General features: G+C 33.1%; 2 protein-coding genes and 1 pseudogene across 2 annotated transcripts; all 3 read right to left on the bottom strand.

Annotated features, from left to right (window-relative positions):
- Positions 1-4,566: 4,566 nt before the first annotated feature.
- LOC100802784 (protein C2-DOMAIN ABA-RELATED 11) lies at positions 4,567-5,687 on the bottom strand. The gene is made up of 3 exons (XM_003540899.1): positions 5,577-5,687; positions 5,370-5,465; positions 4,567-4,977 (listed from the first exon to the last, which is right to left on the bottom strand). The coding sequence occupies exons 1-3, from the start codon at positions 5,685-5,687 to the stop codon at positions 4,567-4,569; spliced, it is 618 nt and encodes a 205-aa protein (XP_003540947.1).
- Positions 5,688-6,029: 342 nt separating this feature from the next.
- On the bottom strand, positions 6,030-8,144 carry LOC100802254 (ribosomal RNA small subunit methyltransferase NEP1-like; annotated as a pseudogene).
- Positions 8,145-9,937: 1,793 nt separating this feature from the next.
- Positions 9,938-14,512, bottom strand: LOC102660628 (uncharacterized). The gene is made up of 4 exons (XM_006592382.4): positions 13,924-14,512; positions 12,814-12,926; positions 11,859-11,963; positions 9,938-10,874 (listed from the first exon to the last, which is right to left on the bottom strand). Exons 1-4 carry the CDS (start codon positions 14,306-14,308, stop codon positions 10,188-10,190), a joined length of 1,290 nt encoding a protein of 429 aa, XP_006592445.1. The 5' UTR covers positions 14,309-14,512; the 3' UTR covers positions 9,938-10,187.
- Between the last annotated feature and the right edge of the window lie 7,410 nt (positions 14,513-21,922).

Below are 21,922 nucleotides of genomic sequence, written 5' to 3'. Positions count from 1 at the left end.
TATTTGCTAACATAATTAAAATTGGAAACAATTTTATTTGACATCTTGGCTTATCTTGATTCATCTATGATCACATATTGGCTCATTAACCTAACAACGCTTACCTTTGTTTCACATGCTAGATGGGGTCAAGTTTTTATATTGGATGCTCTTTCTAGATACAAGGCAGCTGATGCTTGTGATTAAAAAATATAAGTGCGTAATTAAAGAGTATTTATTTTCATTTATTTTAAGAGTATATGTTACATCAATTTGATGTAATTTAGTGGAATAATAAATAATTTTAGAATAATATAATAATTTTGATTTTATATATAATAAAATTGTAGATTTCACAATAAAATTATTTAATAAGCAGTTATTAAATAATGTAATAATTAAGTAGTTTATAGCGATGTAAAATATGCATAACTTTGTTGCTCTGGCTTGATAAACCTCAAGCTACTCTTGCTTCCCTTGTAGCAGAGAATAGATTGTGCATATAATACCATAATGAATAGCTCTAGGCTCTAGCAAATGGTTGATGAGCAATGAAAGGAGAAGGGGAAGAGGGAGTGCTAATATATGTTGTGATTGAATGATTCTTATTGATAGTTTTCATTTTTTTATTATAAGATATAATGTTAGTTAACTTAATTTTTTTTTGTTGATAAATACTAATTGTTAGAATATTAATTTTGTTAGTAAAAAAATCAAATCCATAATTTTTTCTTTTTTTTTCTTTCTCCTTAATCATCTGATCTACCTTATAATTCCCTCTCCTTAACATACTAAATATATATGTTTTCTTGATTTTGCGTCATTAAGTTGGCAATATAAGCTGATAACTGAATTTTACATTTTATCCTTTCCCACACGCAGACACAAAAAACTTGAACTTACAAGTTCAAGGTGTTTGACATAAGAAAACTAGTCTTGGAGGAAAATAGTGCGTATACCGGTTACCAAGTCATATATTATGTACGTGAAGAATAATTTTAAATTCTTCTATAAATTTTTTCCTTTTTAAATCCTCTTATTTATTGTGTAAAAAGAATATTTAACATTTTTATATTTTCAAAACATTAAATATATTTAATTTTTATTTAATGTTTTTGTAAATTATTAATAAAACCAATAAAAAAATACACATGAGGGAAGGAATTTCTTAAGCATGCTTATGCGCACAATATTATCTATCTTGAAGGTTACTTGAAGGTTTGACAACTAATTAGTAGAACTTCAACTAATTAAGTTGCATTTGTAAACTTTGATGATTGTCACATATGGAACGATAGATGGATCATGAATCTCTTCTAGCTATGTATGTTGTGACGCACTTGGCCAACACAAAGAGGTTTAGTTGTTTGAGCCTTTTTATTTTTGGAAACATTGTTTTATGACCTTTCTTTTCCTTGATTGGGAAGTAGAAACCAAGTAGTCTTTTAATATGATTATTATTTATTTGTGTAACCGATGAAAAAAATCCTGAGAGTTGGAATATGCAGGTATGGAAATAAGTTGATAGAATCTGTGATGACACGTGCCCCTGATAAAATCAAGTAAAGATTATGAACTAGAATTTACATTTAATACAAATCTATAGATTCAGGATTCGTGAAGGGATTTCCAAAGGATGTTGACAAAGCTAAGGTCTCAGGTGAGAACAAGGTTGTAAGTTATGCCCCTTTATACTATCATATTGGAACCTGTTATTATTATTATTATTATTATTTAAGTTACTTAAGTGCTAAACTACTAGTGTTTTCTGTTTGTTAATTTTTTATAAGTTTTGATTTCCCATGTAGAGATGGATTGTTTTTTGCTGTAAAGGAAGTTTCACTACTTGATCAGGGGAATCAGGGAAGGCAAAATGTATATCAACTGGAACAAGTGAGATGGGATTTTACTCTTTTTATTGCTTTGTATTTTCTTCATACTTTAGGGGATGCTTGGTTTGAGAAGAATGTTTCTTATTTTCATTTTTGCTTTCACTTTTAATTACAAAATTAACACCTTGTTTCCATCTTGTTTCTTATTTTCAAAAGTTTGTATAAGTGGAAACAACTTTTATTGTTATCCTTAATATTTTTCCCTTTATATTTCTTTCTCTCAGTGTGCTTCTTCATCCCATTGTATAAAAAGCAATGCATATTGGTAAAACTCTAAGACATTATTTTAATTTTTTTAAAAAAAAGACATTCTAAGACGGTTATTTGAAAAACCGTCTTAGAAGGGTACCATTCTAAGATGGTTTTTCAAAGAACCATCTTAGAATGTCTTAGAAGGATATCATTCTAAGACGGTTTTTAGCTAAGAATCGCCTTAGAAGAAGTTCTCTGAAAAATCATCTTAGAAGAATATCATTCTAAGACGGTTCTTGTAGTTTTCTAAGACGATTTTTAGCTAACAACCGTCTTAAAAAGACACCCTTTTCTAAAATGGTTTTTTTGTTGAAACTGTCATCAAAAGTCTTAACTTTCAACGATGTTGACTACAAAGACGGTTCAAAATCGTCTTTGAATGTCTTATACAATCGTTGTTGTATATGCCTTTTGTAGTAGTGTATAATTGATTGTTTTTATTTCGATGTTTGACTAGTGAGGTTTTATTTATAAACAATTCAACAAAGTATTTTGAAACATTTTACCGGTCAAAGTTGAAAAACTCTAGTTTAACTAGAGTTATCAATTCTCAAAAAAAAAAAAAAACTAGAGTTATTAGTCATATTATTTTTTTTTAAGAAAAAATTATTTATTAATGCCACCTGAGAGACTACATTGTCAGTAATGTTTTTCAAAAAATGTTACTAAAGTTGTAGTATTCCACACGACATTAATAATTAAAAATTATTTTTTAAACAAAATATTGGTTGTGATATTGTTTTTCAGCATTGATTGTTCCAATTTGGTACAATATCTCAAAAGAACATACTTTGGTAATTAACTTTTAAATTTTCCTTTGGTCAACTTAATATTGCTAATACTCCTTGTACTGTACTATTTGTGTGGCTTAATAATAATTTTTTGTCTTCATCTTTCACATTTTCACCCCTAAACTATAAAATTTGCATATTTTCACTGCTAGAAAAACATTTTTTTATGACGATTATTTTGGATATTATGTCGGTTATTAACTGTCGTTATATGATACATCGTAGAATGTTTGCATCTACAACAGCAGTTCTCAAAAAATAGTCTTAGGAAAGTTACAATTCTAAGACAGTTTAAAAAATAATCATCTTAGAATGTCTACAATCTAAGATGATTTTCAAATAACCGTCTTAGAATGTATTTATTTTTTATAAAAAATTAAAAATTGAGGATTTTAAGGCGATTTTTCCATGTCAAACAATTTTTTCAAAGACCATCTTAGAATTCAAACATTGTAAGACGGTTTTTCAAAGAACCATCTTAGAATTTTTTTTTTTAAAATATTTTATTTTTTTACTGCCATAATAATCAATGATTATTTTATTTTTTTATTGGCATAATAATAAAGTAATAAAGTAAGGAATTTTATACATGATGACGGTAGAAAGCATAAAATGTTCCAATTAAAAAGCACAAAAATGCCTAAAAATTTGCAATTTCCAATTAGAAAGCTTTGCCAACGAGAACTGAATGCAGAAAACAATCAATTATAATGTGTGGAAAAAAATATGCACTAATTTTTAATTAATTAATTTTTACAATACATAAATGTACTAATAATTTTAAATAATAAAATCAATTATAAATTAAAAATAATTTTAGTGTGAAAAGTATAAAGCAATATATTATGAAAAAATAGTTTAATTTGTAAACAATAAATGAATCTAAATTATTGAAATTGAAGCTTACCTTTGTTGACCTAATATTCCTCAGTGATGCCTCCAGTTGATTCTCAAGCTCATTTGTATTCGTTTAGGCAAGATCTTTCCCAAGTAGGTTCCTACATATTTTATATATATATATATATAGTATAAATATAGAATATATAGAATATCAACTTTAAGTTTGAAAACATAGCAAGTAAGTTATATAATTACCTTTGAGAAGATCCGGTATAATGTATGCAATAACTAGGCAGTCCTCAGTTCTAAGCCATGATGACCCACTAGTGAGACATGGAAATGCAGTACTTCCTAGCATTCTTGAGCCTAGAAAGCACAGATATATCAATCCCAAATACACTTCTCGGCCATCGGCCTGAAACCTGGGTGGAAGGTTGACATTGTTATCTACCATTGAAGCCAATAGAGGCAAGGGGGGATGAAGGTGGGTTTGGAAAGGATGAAAAATGTTGATAGAGATTGTTTGTCAATCTTATGAAGTTCAAAGCTAAATTCTTGAGCCTAGAAAGCACGGATATATCAATCCCAAATACACTTCTCGGCCATCGGCCTGAAACCTGGGTGGAAGGTTGACATTGTTATCTACCATTGAAGCCAATAGAGGCAAGGGGGGATGAAGGTGGGTTTGGAAAGGATGAAAAATGTTGATAGAGATTGTTTGTCAATCTTATGAAGTTCAAAGCTAAATTCTTCATAGAAAAAGGAGTGATGCTCACACAAAATTATCATGCAGGGTACCAATTTCAGGATGATTAGGAAACTTGGTCACTAGCTGTAGAGGAGATCGTACAGATTTGCCAGAAACCCCGATTAACTAGACATAAAATGTTAATTAGAGATCTACACTTATGACACATGCAATTGTTGCATTGTATTGCAGGAGCAACATGTGTGACCAACTTGATGGTCAATTCTAGTTCCCCATACTTAACTCCTCGAAGCCTTAACCAAACATTCTGCACCACCTCACCATTCACACAGTTGGTATTTCTTTCACGGACAAGATAGTTTTCACCATCAGGTATGACCTTCCTTAATGTCGTCTCAATAGAGGACACTCTTAAGATGTCTCTTAATCTGGCTACAGAGACTATTGGTTGAAGGTTCAGGAAAGTATTCCCCATCTTGTCATCAACCTTCAAAAGATCTTTATCAAACACTTCCTCTCTCTCTCTCTCTATCTCTCTCTCTCTCTATATATATATATATATATATATATATATATATATATATATATATATATATATATATATATATATATATATATATATATATATATATATATATATATAAACAACATCTTAGTTATACAACATAAGATCTAATAAACAGTACCTAGTATTCAAGATTTTAGAATGGGTAAAATATGTTTTAAGTCCCACAATTTTTTTTGTCAAAATTGATTTTAGTCCATACTTTAGAAACATGGTTTTAGTGCTCATATTTTTATAATTGGTTTCCTTTATGGAACTTAGAATACTTGAGTGAGGGACAAGATTAACCAAGATTGAAGAAAACAAGAATGAAGCGGCATACTAAATATCATGGAGCTCACCAAATTCAAAACTCCCAAGGGTTCTGTCAAAGTGAAATTTAGCTCTTCATTCCAAACAGGATTCAAGCAGCTATTAATTACCTTGGTCTTTGTAGTATGGTACAATTTAATAACATTTCAAGGTTAAAATATGCTACATAATGTTAATGTTATTGTTAATAGAAACAAGCCAAAAATGAAATTAACATATAAATAAGTCTTATTTACCTGATTCCCTAGCTTGAGCACAACATAAGGATCACTAGTCTTGAAATCCTGGATCACCAACCTTTTCCCTTGCATAACAATTATTTTTAGCAACCCTAATTGTTTACCCATTATACTCCTTCTAACAAGTTAAACTAATAGTCAAACAAATAAATTTCTTTATTTGTTGTTCAAAGTTGGTGAAATGAATTTCCAAACTCACCCTACGCATGAGCAAGTTCCACCATCAAAATTTACTCTAAAACGAAATAATGCTTTGAACCAGGAAAAAATAGTATCTCCCAAGCAGCGTATCTCAGCGCAATATAAGCAACATTTAGATTTGGCTTCTATAAACATCCTTTAACAAAATAATATACTAGTTATATTTTATTCAAGTATTACATTGAAACATCGCTCTGGATCCAGGACATCAATGCCTCAAAAAAATTATTTCCTAGATCACTACTAGGCAAGGCCCTATCCCTTGTATTACATAAATTGACTACGAAACTAGTATTACTAAATCGTCTCTCATGCATGAACTGAAGGTGGTGTTAAATCACAAAATCTTCCACTTTCTCTCAAGGGCACCAGTAATCCTTGTAATACAATAAGCAACACTTAGAGGTACCCCGAAACTGCAATCAGGAAACACGATGATGTAAGAAATAGAAAATATCTTGACTAGTGCATGTTAAATAAACAATTAGCTGAGGTAGCATTTTGTATATATCCAAGTTTTGACAACAGTTTTTTTAGGGAAAATGAAAAGGGTCTTGCAAACTAATGCTTAGTTAAGGAATTAAGATAGAAAGTATTTTTATTGCTCCTACCTGAAATTAGAATATATTAGCATGTACTTACTTAGACAATAGGTACAAAAATTAAAAGTTGAGCTAGTATGAGTACCACAAAGACAAGGTCCATATTGCTAAGAATAATTGATACTTAGTCATCCATATCTACAAGCTTTTCCGAACTATATGATAGACCTGACATTCAAAGGAAACAATCACTTCTATAATTTTGAATATATTGATAAAAGATTATTAAAAGAGAAGATAAATAGAGAAGTGAACATAGGATTCATGAATCCTTCCAATAATGGTACAAGGAAACATACACTAGCTTCATTTCCTCTGTATGTCTAAGAAACAAACCCCTTCAAAACAATTTGTGTAACCATGAAATCATCTTCAAAACCACAACACACCTATTTTTCGTGAGTTGATAGGCAAATATTGTGTGACAGGGTTTTTGATGGTTCAGAGAAGTTTCTCGTGCTTGTCAATAGCAAATATGCTCAATTTTTGAAGCAATTCCACTGCAAGTTAGTAAAGTTCAGGAGCAACAAATAAGAACTCATTACAACTTCTCACGAGCCAAGGAAATCAAATAACTAATAAAGACTTACACATGACACCAGCAACACGTTTGAATGTTCTTGGAATACAAACAAATGGCTTAACCTCTATAAGATCACCTTTTTCAGTCCTTATGTATACCGACCGCAATCTCCTAGCTTTATTTAGTGGGCTTTGGGGTTTGCAAAGAGGTGTGTGGTAGATTGAGGGTTTGAGGGTTAGGCTTTGGGATTGTGATCAGAAGCGGTTTGTCATTGCGGGATTTGGTCTTGGCGGCGTAGACGAGGAGGAGGATGGCTTCGAACCCCGCAAGGGATGGTGGCTCTAAGGAGTGGATGCGAGAGAGGTAGAGGCCGACAAGGAAGGGGAGGAAGGAGAGGACTACCAGGTGGAGGTGGGGGTTAGAGGAGAGGAAGGTGTCGTAGAGCCAGTGTGGAGGTGGTTAGGGTTTTCAAACGCTATAATCAAATAAGTAAGAGTGAGAAGTGAGGGACTATAAAGGGCACTTATTTCTAAGACAGTTTTTAGAAAACCCTCTTAGAATCATAATCATTTTAAGATAGTTTTTGTGAAACCGTCTTTATTGAAAAACTCTGTATTTTCAAAATTGTCACCGCCTAATATACTAAGACGGTTCTTGTCGAACCGTCGTCGTTTTGTTGTTGTAGAAAACGCTTTGTTTAGTAGTGTTTACTAGCAAACCATTTTAGCACTATTTTTTTTTTGCACATTTTGCTACTAATTTTCAAAATTTTGTGTATTTTTTTCACTCAACTTTTTTTACATATATTGCTTCTTATATTATATTTATAATTTTTTATTTTAAAAATTGAGTGTCAAAATGTGTAAAGTGTTGAATAAAAAACTGCAAAATTCATTATTCGATAACAAAATTCACGAGAATGTGAAAGAAAGAAAAAGAACAAAACAAAAGGTGGCAAAGCGCAATAAATAGAGTAGTAGTCTCTCCTTTTTTGAATGTGTGCAACTAACATTAGTGAGTGATGTCTTATGGTCCTTTCCAAGAGAAGACACAAGTCCCCCAACCAAGCTTGTTAGTTGATTCCATTTTCTCGAAGCTCATTTTAGCGCCCAACCACCTCCACACTCGGATTCCCAACCCGAAAGACACCATTTCCCACTGCTTCACGTCGTTAATTACTCCGTCCGCCATGTGTGTCACCTTGCCTCCCACTCTGCCATCTCCATATTGAAGCACCATTTCTTGTAACTTTCATGCTTGTAGGAAAAATGGAGAGGGATCTGAATTCAATCTTCATAGTTTAGAAAATGTTTGGTTTTCCGTTCAAAAAAATGCTTTTAGATGTTTAAGGCATTTTTTAGGGTAAACTCAATTTTATGATATATTTGATTATCCTCAAAAATATGTTTGCATTTTAAAATTTTACCTTAAAACTTAATTTTATTGAAGCAAGACCTATGTTGCTTTTATAAACATAATTTGATCCATATTCTTAGTCGTTCAACTTCTAGAGGTGACTCATTTCAATATTATCTACTTAGAATTTTCTTTTATTTCTTATGAGCACCAACGTAGGATTCCGTTATATATATATATATATATATAAATCTTGAAAGTATAGGAAAAGTACTTATGGATGGGTATCAACTTTGTGACTCTTTGGCAGCGTAAGACTGCAGTATTTGAATATAAATGGGTTTCAAAAGAAACAATTTTGAATTTTCTTTATAAAATCGTGTGCATGCCCGCATTATCTTTCCATGAGCATTTTGATCAAATCATGTGAATGCCTGAATCTTGCCAAACAACCTTAAAACAATTAAAAAGGAAATAGAAAAAAAAATCTTTTACTTTACATTATCCTACTTATACGAAAAATTGTTCATACGGAAAAACATTTCTGTTTCAAATAATATTTACTATTTATTTCAACAAAAGTAAAAATCTAAATTGGAAGGAACTGTTATTCACATGCACGTACACCTACACGCACATAACAATAATAATAAAAATATTTTTTTCTTGTGCAATTGCAAGTGATTTTGAATGATGAAAACTGAAAAAAAAAACGAGTATAATATTTGATTAAAAAAGAAAAAAAATAAGATGGCATCTACGAATTGTGGCACAAGAGTCACAAGATCATAGATAGGAGTGAATATATGAATTGGTTGCATCTTATATGGACTCTTACATGGACTGGATAAGTCTAGTTTGTGAGATACATGATATTTTTTTCAAGATCTGTAAGTCCAAATAATAATTTTAAAAAAAGAAAACTACATCAAATTAAAAGATTTTTTTCCTTCATTTCTAAGCTAAAAAATCTATCACATTAAAATATACCATCATTTATAATTAAAATATACTAACATTTTTAACATCAAACATTCAAACCTTCTAAATTAAAGATCAAGATCTTACCAAATTAATAATACTTGCACATTCTAACTACAACATCAACATCTTACTGTCTTAACAATAGTCTAAATATACATGAACTAAATATCAGTCTTTAATGTCTTAACAATTTAAAAGTCCAAATACACACAACCAAATGTTAAAGTGTTAATGTCTTAAAAACAAACATAAAACATTCTTATGTGGGTTTCCCGGGCCAGCGCATGAGCCTACAGATAAAGGATGCCAACAATAGTTGTGTGAATGAGACCAAATTTTCCTAGTTATGTGGATTTTAAAAAAAAGAGGTACATTATCCTCACTATCAGCGAGCTTAACAGACAAGTCTACGAATCTTGGTCCATATACCCACCTCTAACTATGTGCATGTTTGGATTAAAAATTATAAACTTAAGTTTACATACTAAGTTTGTAAGAACAACTCAAGACTTCCTTCTGCAAAACTGAGTTTCAGGCCAAATTTTCATTTGTAAACATACTTTTGAAAGTGTTCTACATACCAACAATAGTTGACACAAATACAAATCCTGATTTTGGATATGGAATAAACTGTCCCAGACGAAAATCAATCACTGATTTCAGTGGAAACTACTTCACACCAATTTCATATCTAGATAAAAAAAAGTTGATGCGTTTTATAAGCATAATTCTGTACAGAATAGCTATGATGTTTTAATTGTACTCATTGTTTCAACTTTCAAAGCTCTACCAGACGGGGGCAATTTATAGACCTCCTTGTTAAAAAAAAAAGGTCATTTTTCAAGCACCAGTGTCTGGTGTTGAGGGCAAGGCCACTCTTAGCATAAGCAGTAATGAACCACATCAGACAACACATTAGCAAGAATTACAAGACTTATAAAATCAAAGTGTATCAAACCATGAATCAAAATCATCAGCCACTTTGGACTTGTTTCCAGAATGTGAAGAAGATTGCATGCTGTGATGGAAAGGTTTTTCTTCCTGTGGCCGTAATAAAACATTTGGATTCATCAAAGTGGATGTTTCCTCCAGCAATTCATCAAGTGCATCATCTAGACTAGCAGTAATTGATGCAGTTTTGGATGGAACTGGATCTTTCTTTGAAACCTGAGGATACACAGAAGAGACTCCCAATGAAACCGGAATCGAGGTGTAGGACTTAAAGCCCGAAGAATCTAGAATCTTGGTCTCACTAAGTGAATCTAGAAGCATATCTAGTTCTTTTTCAACATCAGCAGCCCCAAATGCTGAGTACTGTTTCCCTCTTGCATCTTCAGTAGAATGTAAACTAGCATCTGAACATGGAACAAATGCTTTATTTTTACTAGAACAGCTAGTTTGCTGAGCTTCAGCATTGACATAGTTTACAGGAATGTGAAAGACATTGTTGGACAAGGGGAATGTAGAAACAGCATGGCTACTGCTACTGGAACTAGATGATGTAAACTGATCTGCAGCTAGATCATCTAAATCTAATTCTTTAGACATCCTATTGGCTAGTTCACTGTCCTCTTTAGTTTTCAGTTCCTTGTGCTCTTCATTGCTGCTCACTGCCAACTCCTCCACACACTGCATAAAATAAACTGCATTAATGCAGCAAATATAGAATTGCAGACTATATATAAAAGAGTGAAACTCATCCTGTAACTTTTGGATTTCACCAGGCATAAAATTGGAAATATAATATGACTCTACCATAACTATTTGTATCATAGTGCACAAAGAAATTTCTGAAGTTAGGAATCTTTCATCATTTTCCAAAAACTAATAATGATTACTTTCATTTTCGTATTCTATAGCACTGTATGATCATACCCACACGAATCCATTGTTACAATTGATAAAAAACACATATGGCTATGTTTCAGTGTATCTGATACAGAAATGTAGTGTATTATGGCTCATGCCTTATCAACAGGTGATCAATTTACAGTTTATCTATCTGTCTTTCCATAATGCAAAGAAACAAGTGTTAATGACTTACTGCTATAGCTGAACACATATAATGTTACATTAACTATTTCTGCCATCACTATTTCCCACTTTAACTTAATTGTTAATGACTTACTGCTATAGCTGAACATATAATGTTACAGACTACAGAGCGAGTTCTAGGATTCCCTATGAATTTCTCTGTACAACTATGTAATACTTTTTACGATCAATAAAAAATTAAGAAATTATCCAATTCCCCAGTGCACAGAAACAGTGTTGCACATTAAGAGGACAAGAGTGAGCCTTTTCAAATCCTTTTAGTTAGAGTTATAATAACATCAAGCTTGATTTTTATAATGAAACTTCAATCAGATCGTAGAAATAAAATCCCTAGTTCTAAACAAGAAACTTCTTGAAAAGTGCAAGTTAGGTCTAATGTAAAAATATGTATGCTGCACTTTTCACCCAGCCTCTGCCCAAGCCTTGGAAGGGAAAAAAGGAATATGAAATTAAGAAAATAAAATGAATGTAAAAATAAATATTTTGAAACTCAACTTAATTTATTGCTATAAACATCCACCCACATAATTTTAAGGAACAATTAGGGAGTACACGTACCAACTCAGTGGGTAATAGGTCAGACTCAATGAATAATCTCTTTGATAAGTCAACTTTGGCAAAACTTTCAGCTAGAGCATGCAAATTCAAGGACAAAAATGATGCCTGCATGAAAACCCAATTCAGGACAAGTAAGGCAATACTGAAAATGAAGTTGGAATACAACATCTAGCAATATAATCAAGATATGAAAATCTTGCAAAGGCAAATCATGATAAGAATGCTGCAGAAAATCATGCAGATCGACAACAATTCTACAATTAATTTACATAGCAGAATTATAATTCCCAATAACAATCATTTGCAGGAAAAAAAAAACTGTTTGAAAAAAAAAATCAATAACAAAGTGTCTAATACTCAAATGCACACTGCATACTCAAACTTTCAACCATCCTACAGTTTTGTTGCAAGCGTGAAGAATCACAAGAAAAATTTGCAGTCACACATGCATAGCCTATACAACCCAAATGGACCACTTTACAAAGTAGCTACTATATAAATGGAAGAACTACTGACGACAATTAGTACACAAGGGAATACATACCAACAAATTTGTCAACAAAGTAATAACAATTTCAAACAGTATAGTTGGACACAAGCACCAAAAATACTATAATAGCTTTATATGTGCCTTTCTCTTCTTTTTATATGAGCACTTTCAAGTATCAACTATCAAGCACTTCAGATTACTAGTACTTACTGCTAAACAACCTGGGTTACAAGCAATAGAAAGGTGGTTGAAGCTGACCTCATTGATTCTCAATGTTAATTTACTAAAGATGCTCAAGAAGCTCATACTACCATGCCTAAACTCCTATGACGAGAACTATCTCTATAAGATTCACAAAGCATTACTAAACTTGTGCACCAATCTTTTACTCATATCAACATTTTTTTTTGCTCAGCACATAGTTATTACTCATATCAACATTAGTTAAGGGAATGAATAAATTACCTCTGGATTTCCAGTTGTCTTATCATCTACAACGAAGTTATCATCTCCAACCCAGGAGACAATGCCCTCTCCCCTGACCACAAGCATAGAGCTCAATCCCACACCAAACTCCCCTGTAAAATAATGTCGTGCAATAAATAAATAAATAAATAAATAAAAACAAAAAACTGAACAACATTTATATTAAACAGAAGTATCAATGACTAATCACCTAATTACACATGCTCATCATAAGCTAATGCTACTGCTGAAATATATCAGGAGCAATTAGGAATCATGAAACACTAGTTACAAGGACAAAATTAAGGTGTAGTGAAGTTAGAATTTCATCTATGTTTAATACAGAGCTTTATGGTGCTAATTACAAAGACAAAACTCTTTTTCTAACTAGAGAAGGACATCAGCCAATGGAAGCATGTTTGAGAGTTATATTTTAGGGAAAATAGGAAAGGACAATTTTTTTATGCACTGACAGTGAAAACATCATTGCACTGTCATTCAATCACAAGCCCTCTCGGATGACAAACAATCATGTATAGCAAGTTTGTCAACTTTTACAATAATTACTTTGTAAGTCATAATTTAAGTATAATTTTTTACATTAACATTACGTAGAAATTAAACTCACAAAAATAAACAAAATATTTAAAATCAAGATTATATCCATTTATTATTTTGTTTAATTTCTAATCACTGTCAATGTAAAACAGATTAGAAATCATTGTTAATATCATTCTTAAGATAATCATGGTTGGTGTAACTTTTAAGAATAAACTTAGAATACATTAAGGTTTGTGATCAGATATCAGTACAAAGCACTATTTTTTATTTATTTATTTGTATAAAATGACTATATGACACTATCGAGGATTGAAACTAGCAGCTCATGCAAACTACCCATACCTCTTACTCCTATGTCAATCCTATTGGATTTTTTACTCTTTAAGTTTATTTCTAATTTCAATGCTTATTCAATTAAAAATAAAAAGTTTGATCTTCTCTTCTATTTCACTTCACTTCAAAACCACATTCCAAGATATGACACTAAACTTGGCACCTAAATTTTATCCAAATTATTACAAACAATAATGAATAACGCAAAACACATACCAGGAAGAAGATCATCGAAAGCAGGGAATCCCTCTAAACTCGTCTCCGCTTGAGACTGAGCCTCTGCAACCAGGTGGCGAAAGTCCGCACCTTTAGTTTTGGGCAAGACAACATCGACGGTTTTGCTCGCAATTCCGGACCCAGAATCCAATTCTTCTTCCTCATCCTCGTACCTGTCCCAATTCGAGGGAAGCGCGGAACGGTGGCTTTTCTTCTTCTGGCTCACTTGCTGCTTCCCCAACGGGTTGTTCTTCGCAGCGTCATTGGGGCCCACAGAAGAAGACGATGATGATGTTGGGGCTTTGGGCTTGTGACTATGGGGAGATTTTTTGCTATGGTGCTGCGTGTGGTTTCTCTTTGATTTCGCCAAAGCCTTCACATCCATTGGAGGTGAATACAGCTGCTGAGGTTTTCAATTTGACATTGCTTTTTGGTGAAGGGTGGAAGGATTGGAATTGAATTGAGGTGATTAGAAAAATTAGGGTTTTAGACAAGGGTTGAATCTAATCTACGGCATCGTTTCAGATCTTAAGCAGCATTGTTTCTTCGTGTGAGGCAAACGTATGTTTAGAAAAATATTACCACTTTTAATTTTAATTTGTTTTTATCCGTTGGATTTATATAAAATGATGCGAAACCCATTTTTAACTTAAATTCAAATACAAAATTAATTGTCCTTAAAGGCAGGTTTTGGTTGTTCTTGCCTTCTTGGCATGGAAGAAAAGTATTGGGCCCCAACCATCTTTTATGTTTGGGAACTTTCTAAGTGCACCCAGCAAATAACATGAAGTAGCGAAAATGTCCTTTAGTAAACATTTAAAAGTAAAATTTTAAAAGGAGAAGCTTCTTCGTCACGTCCGTACAGCCGTCACCATTCGCATCCTAGGTTTTCTAGCTTCTCCCTTCTTTGCTGTGTTCGTCTGTGGCTGCCACCACCACAGTCGCCCCAATAGCTGTCGCGTCCATCGCCGCCACCACCACCGCAATCGTTGTGAGTGGTTTTCTTTCCTTCCTACGTTATTTGTGGGGGTGGGTGCGTTGTTTGGTTGCGAGATCCGTATAACTCATACGGATGAGTTAGTACGTATAACTCATACGGATTATCTAATCCATATGAGTTATACGAATTAGTTAGTTCTTATATTTTATTAAATTATTAAAAATTTTGTTAAAAATAAATTATTTAGATTTTTGTTTGAAATAGTTAAATATTTTATTAAAAATAAATAAATATTTTTTTTGTTTTCAAATAGTTATTGTTGATTTTTTAAATAAAAATAAAAACATTTAAATTATGTTTATAAATATTTTTTGTTTTTGTATAAATAGTATATTATTTTCAAATATGTTCGAAATAGTTATTGTTTTCTTAATTGGAAATATATTATTTTCAAATATGTTTTGAAATAGTTATTGTTTTCTTAAATTAAAATATATTATTTTCAAATATGTTCTGAAATAGTTATTTTTTTTTAAAGGAAAATATATTATTTGTAAATATGTTTTGAAATACTTATTGTTTTTGTCAATTAAAATATATTATTTTCAAATATGTTTTGAAATAGGTTTTTTTAATGAAATATATTATTTTGAAATAATTATTATTTTTTAAATTAAAATATATTATTTTCAAATATGTTCTGAAATAGTTATTGTTTTTTTATTTAGAATGTTGTTTTTAAATAGTTAATCTATTTTAATAAAAAAATAGATTATTGTCAATTTTCTTTTGAAATAGTTATTGTTTTATTTTTTAATTATAAATATATTTGTAATTATTATATATTAGTTTTTTATGTAATTAATTAATTATAGTGTTTTTTGAAGTTGCCTTTAAATAAAGAAGTTAATTCACTACATAAAATTAATTAAAAATAAAATTTGAATATATATATATATATATATATATATATATATATATATATATATATATATAATATTTTTTAATTTACGAATGAGTAATTGATTGGATATTGTTTGAATTTTGACATAAATTTGTATGTATGTTCAAATTTACAGATTATAGTTAGAACCAGAGGTTTAGGTCGTGCTTTAGGTAGAGTTGTAGGAAGAGCCCTGGGGAGAGAAGATAATCGTGATGCATATGAAGCTCCCTAGCCGCAAAGGCCCACAACATTCGCATGTAGGCAACGGGAAGCTGCCGTTGTTGCTGAGGATGCTCTTAACGTGGATGATGCAACTAAAGAGGTCTTCCAACATCCTGAAGAAGTTGGTGTTGATGCCCAGGGTTTTCCAGGCAGGTCACGTGACACATCAGTTCTGACTGTCTATGTTGATCATGTTGCAATCATTGTTTGGAATGAAGAGGTATTTATAGTTTTTAATAAATTATATTTCAATAAGTATTTGTTATTATTGTTAAAATTATTTAAATTTTTTTAGGAACGTCCTGAATTGAAGTTATCCTCCCATGGAAGGAAGGTTCAGAAATTCAGGAGGTCTGTTGCTAAGATTGAAGGGTTAGTCGCTGCCACAGGATTAAGTCCTTTGATCGCATGTTCATTGGACACTGGCGATTGAGGACTTATATCAACTTTTTGTGGAGAGGTGACATAAGGAAACAAGCGGTTTCCATATTCTAGTAGGAGAGGTCACCATCACCCTCGACGATGTGGCCTCTTTGCTTCATCTGCCCATCATAGGCACATTCCACAGCTTCGACACTCTTCATGTCGACAAAGCGGTGTTGATGTTAGTGGAGTTACTTGAAGTTAGTGGAGATGAAGCTAGAGCTGAGATAGTACAATGTCATGGGGCATATGTATGCCTATCATGGTTACGGGAGATTTATCATAACAAATGTGAGGCCAGACACTGGGCTATAGTAGCTCGAGCTTATTTGTTGCATGATCGAGGCCATACCCGAATTAAATAAACATTAAAAATGCATTATCAAGGAAGTGATCCTAGGTCGTCTCCCAACGAGCAATGGTCAACCAAACGTTCATAACAGATAGTAATAAAATAGTAACGAATTGGGGGGTTGTTTGTTTTTGTAAATTAAACAGCAAGCAAATTTGAATTAGAAAATAACAGAATTAAAACATGTTGTTTCCCCTTGATTCACATGCAAGTCTCTTATCCTAGGTTATGAGAATTTATCCATAATCAATTCAACCACTTAATCCAACCCTAAATTAAATTACTAAGCGAAAATTAACATAAGGCTGTTATTATGTGATTACGCAACACATACACTAATTAATCATGAACGAAATTGATCATTAAGCATGAATGTAAATTAAGCGTAAAGACAATTAATCAAGCACTAAGCATGCATGGATTAATAGCAACAAATACAGAGTAATTGGTGAAGAAGAAAAACTGATCAGAATTCAATAGTAATAACAAAACCTCAAAGAGAGTTGTGCTTGATCCTCAAGAGAAAACAACGCTGGAGACTTAGCCTTCCATTAATCAGCAGAAAATGAAATTGTAGATTGAAGCAGAAACGAAATTGCATAAAACAAATTTTATTCTACATGAACAGTGTGCATGAACAGTCATAAAAACTGGAATTGCAAAACCCTAAAATTATTTTCCTCCTTCGAAAAATTCCCTAAACTAAAACCTTAGTGTTGTTATATAGGTCCTCAGCCACAAAGCTTACAAATTTGTTTTAAGTCCAAGCCCATAAATAAAATAAAATCTGGACAAGATAAGATAAGATTTGATGAAATAAAATCTAGATGAAATAAAATCTGGATAAGATAAGATTAGATTGGATGAAATAAAATCTGGATAAGATAAGATTAGATTGGATGAAATAAAATCTAGATGAAATAAAATCTGGATAAGACAAGATTTGATAAAATAAAATTGTCTGTTCTCTTCAAGTCCAAGCCCAATTCTAGATTCAAGCCCAATTGCTTATATTTCTCCTAAAATTAAATTAAAAACACAAAATTAGTCAAGTAGGCCCAAATGATAAAACTGCATAATTAATTTGATAATTAAAGTTAATCAGTAATTAAAATGGTGACAAAAAGGGTTAAGAAATAGGAGAAAATAATGACACATCAAATACCCCCACACTTAGCCTTTTGCACTCCTGGGCAAAATCAAAAAGCAAAGCAAGGAACAAATCCAAAGACATTCAAGAGAGACAAACAAACACAAAAACAATTACATATTTCTCAATGAATCTTAAGGAATGAAATGAATGGGCAACATCCAACACGTAGAAAGTTAAAGAATCAAGACAGTCATGAAAATCATCCAAGCATCTCAAACATGGCAAGATAGTCAATCAGCTCAAGAATGAAAAGTGATAAAGCCTCATAAGATATGCACTTTATCTCTCAAGTGTCTAGGCTACTGTTTACTTTCAGAGCACCCATGAAAACAAACACCACATAGACTTGACAAGACTCTAAAATTGACAACCACACCACAAACACATGCATATGAGGATCAAAAGGTCTTTTAAGGTTGTAATGGGGCCAAGGACAAGGTAGAGGAAAGTATGGGATAAGTAGCTAAAAACCCAAAGGAATAGAGAAGCAATGGGGAATAAGTGAGAACTAAGAAAAAGTAGTAAACCCTAAAACCAAAATTAAAAATTAAGCATAAAAAGTAAACCCAAAACAAAGTCAACCAAGTCCTCAAACCAATCCAAGTCTTCAAACCAAGACCTCATGTATTTCAACTTCATTCTTTTTCTTTTTTTTTATATTTTTTTCTTTTTTTTAATGTGAATAGTAGCAATTGAAAGCAATTGAAAAATAAAGCAACAATTAGGCAATATATGTATATACATCAAGCATGACCAAAATACATCATCAAGCATGGCCAACAAAAACATATCATCCAATGAAACATACCCCCCCCCCCCCCCCCCCCACTTATTCCCAAAACAATTCCAAAGCTCTAAGATTCCTTAAGGGTAGGGTGAGATCATGGTTTTTCACTTAAGGCTTGTAATGAGCTTCAAAACAAAGAAAGGGGAACATAGGCTCAAAGGGGCTATCAAAGGAATTAATTCAAGGTAGGCTCATTTGGCTAGAGGCTTATAAGAACAAAATGCCCAAATCATCTCCCAACATGCATGTGAAGCAAGAAGTATCAACAAGAGTCAAGCCAAGGCTATTGCGCAAGCAATCAATGGGGCAAAACACACCGAATAAAATAGATGATGATGACTTAAATTCTCACCAAGGGTAAATCTATCATTTTCAATTCGAACTTTCAAAACTAACTTGACATGTAGAGAAAAACAAGGATTTCAATTCACAAAATGCCAAGAAACTCCTATTTCAAAAACAATTACCCATTACTTGTACATAACCTATAATTCAAAGAGAAACATGCAATGTTGTACACAAAACATAAAACCAAAATAACAAAATTAACCTAGAAAACCTAAAAAAATTAAACTAGAAAACCCAACAAAATTAATCTAAAATACCCAACAAAATCAACAAAATTAAAGAACAATCTCCCCCCCCCCCCACACACACACTTAAACAACACATTGTCCTCAATGTAGCACAATCACAAGATCAAGAGCAATCAAAACAATCAATAAAATTGGACAAGTGCAATAAAAGTAAAGAAGGAGACAAAAAAAAAAACTCCCTAAGTCATGGCGGAAGAGAAGTAAGGTGAAGTAAGGAGGTCTCCTTCACCACTACATTCACTAAGGAGGGATTTGTGAGGAATGGTTTCAGCAGGTGTCCATTGACCTTGAAGCTCTTATCTGTGGATTCACTTTTGATCTCAATTGTACCATAAGGAAAAACATTAGTCACCACAAAAGGACCAATCCACTTTGACCTCAACTTACCACACATGAGTCCGAGCCTAGAGTTATACAATAAAACTTTCTGTCCAACCACGAAGTCCTTCTTAGCTATCAAGTTGCCATGGAACTTCTTGGTCTTCTCCTTGTAGAATTTGGAATTCTCATAGGCTTCTAAACGGATCTCATCTAGCTCACTTAGTTGCAACTTCCATTCCTCTCCAGCCTGATCAATAGAGAAGTTGTAGGTCTTTACAGCCCAGTAGGCTTTGTGCTCTATCTCTACAGGAAGATGACATGCCTTGCTAAAGACAACCCGATAAGGCGACATTCCTATGGGTGCTTTGTAGGCAGTCCTATGCGTCCAAAGAGCATCATTCGGCCTGGTGCTCCAATCCTTTCTGTTTGGCTGCACAATCTTCTCTAAGATCCTTTTTATCTCCCTGTTTGAAATCTCAGTCTGCCCATTAATTTGGGGGTGGTAAGGTATGGAAATTATGTGCACAACCCCATACTTTTTGAGCAAGGCATACATGGATCTGTTTCAAAAATGGGTGCCTTGATCACTAATGATGGCTCTAGGGACTCCAAACCTGCAAAACAGATTAGATCTAACAAAATCCACAACAACCTTAGCATCATTAGTTCTGGTGGGTTTGGCTTCCACCCATTTTGAAACATAATCAATTGCAAGGAGAATATAAACAAAACCAAAAGAGACATGGAAAGGCCCCATAAAATCTATACCCCAGACATCAAACACCTCACAGAATAACATGGGTTGTTGAGGAATTTGCGTCTCCGTGAAAGTAAGCCGCCTGCTCTCTGACAAGGCTCACAAGTGCTACAGATTCTCCATGCATCCTTGAAGATGGTGGGCCAATAGAAACCGTAGTCAAGCACCTTGCAAGCTGTCCTCTGTATGCCAAGATGACCACCTGGTGCGGAACAATGAAAGAATTGCAGGACTGAGTCAATCTCATGGTCTGGAATGCATCTCCTAATAACCTGGTCACTGCACAACTTCCACAAATAGGGGTCATCCCAAATATAATGCTTAGCATCGCTCTTAATTTTATCATTTTGAGCTTTAGATTCTAAGGGAGGAAAAACAGAAGCAACCAAATAATTCACAATATTAGCAAACCAGGGAGTGGGGAAGGAATCAGAAATACTATACAGAATGTACAAATGGCCATCCGGAAAATCATCCTGAATGGGTGAGTCCTCAGACACATGCTCAATCCTACTCAGATGGTTAGCCACGAGGTTCTGTGCACCGCTCTGATCATGGATCTACAAATCAAACTCTTCGAGCCAAAGCATCCACCTGATCAATCTAGGCTTTGATTCAGCCTTCTTCAACAGGTACTTCAGAGCTGCATGGTCAGTATAAACAATAACATGAGTACCAAGTAAATATGAACGAAATTTCTCAAGAGCAAAAACTATCGCTAATAGCTCCTTCTCTGTGGTAGTGTAATTGGCTTGAGCAGCGTCCAAAGTTCTAGAAGCGTAGTAGATCACTCGAGGCAGCTTATCAATCTTTTGAGCAAGGACAACCCCCCATGCGTAATTGGATGCATCGCACATTAGCTCAAATGGGGCTGTCCAATCAGGTGCCTGAATGATAGAGGTGGTAGTCACCGCACGCTTGAGACAATCAAAAGCCTCTTTGCATCGGTCATCAAAATCAAACTCAACCTCCTTTTGCAGCAGATTAGATAGTGGAAGGGCCACTTTGCTAAAATCCTTGATAAAGCGCCTATAAAACCCTGCATGACCAAGAAAAGAACGAACCTCTCGCACGCAAGAGAGGTAAGGCAATTGTGAAATAACATTTATTTTTGCAGGGTCTACCTCTATGCCCCTACTGGAAATGATATGCCCTAAAACTATACCTTGTTCTACCATGAAGTGACATTTTTCAAAATTCAGCACAAGGTTAGTTTCAATGCATCTATTGAGAACTCTATCCAGACTATCCAAACATGCATCATAAGAGGATCCATAAATAGTAAAATCATCCATAAACACCTCTATGCAACTCTCTAAAAAATCACTAAAAATGCTAAGCATACACTGCTGGAAGGTACCAGGGGCGTTGCATAGGCCAAAGGGCATCCTCCTATAGGCAAAAGTGCCAAAGGGACAGGTGAATGTGGTCTTTTCTTGATCCTCAAGAGCAATACGAATTTGTAAATAACCAGAAAAACCATCAAGAAAACAGTAATGAGA

The sequence above is a fragment of the Glycine max genome, chromosome 12 (assembly GCF_000004515.6).
Source record: "Glycine max cultivar Williams 82 chromosome 12, Glycine_max_v4.0, whole genome shotgun sequence".
NCBI classification, from domain to species: domain Eukaryota; kingdom Viridiplantae; phylum Streptophyta; class Magnoliopsida; order Fabales; family Fabaceae; genus Glycine; species Glycine max.
This window is presented reverse-complemented; position numbering and strand designations above follow the sequence as displayed.

Coding starts and splice junctions, on each gene's coding strand:
- LOC102660628 (XM_006592382.4), bottom strand. CDS start 14,308: ATGGATGTGAAGGCTTTGGCGAAATCAAAGAGAAACCACACGCAGCAC. Junction 12,927..13,923: donor TTTCGATGATCTTCTTCCTG/GTATGTGTTTTG, acceptor ATTATTTTACAG/GGGAGTTTGGTGTGGGATTG. Junction 11,964..12,813: donor AGACAACTGGAAATCCAGAG/GTAATTTATTCA, acceptor GTTTTCATGCAG/GCATCATTTTTGTCCTTGAA.
- LOC100802784 (XM_003540899.1), bottom strand. CDS start 5,687: ATGGGTAAACAATTAGGGTTGCTAAAAATAATTGTTATGCAAGGGAAA. Junction 5,466..5,576: donor TGCTCAAGCTAGGGAATCAG/GTAAATAAGACT, acceptor AAATTGTACCAT/ACTACAAAGACCAAGGTAAT. Junction 4,978..5,369: donor CCTTGGGAGTTTTGAATTTG/GTGAGCTCCATG, acceptor AGAGAGAGAGAG/GAAGTGTTTGATAAAGATCT.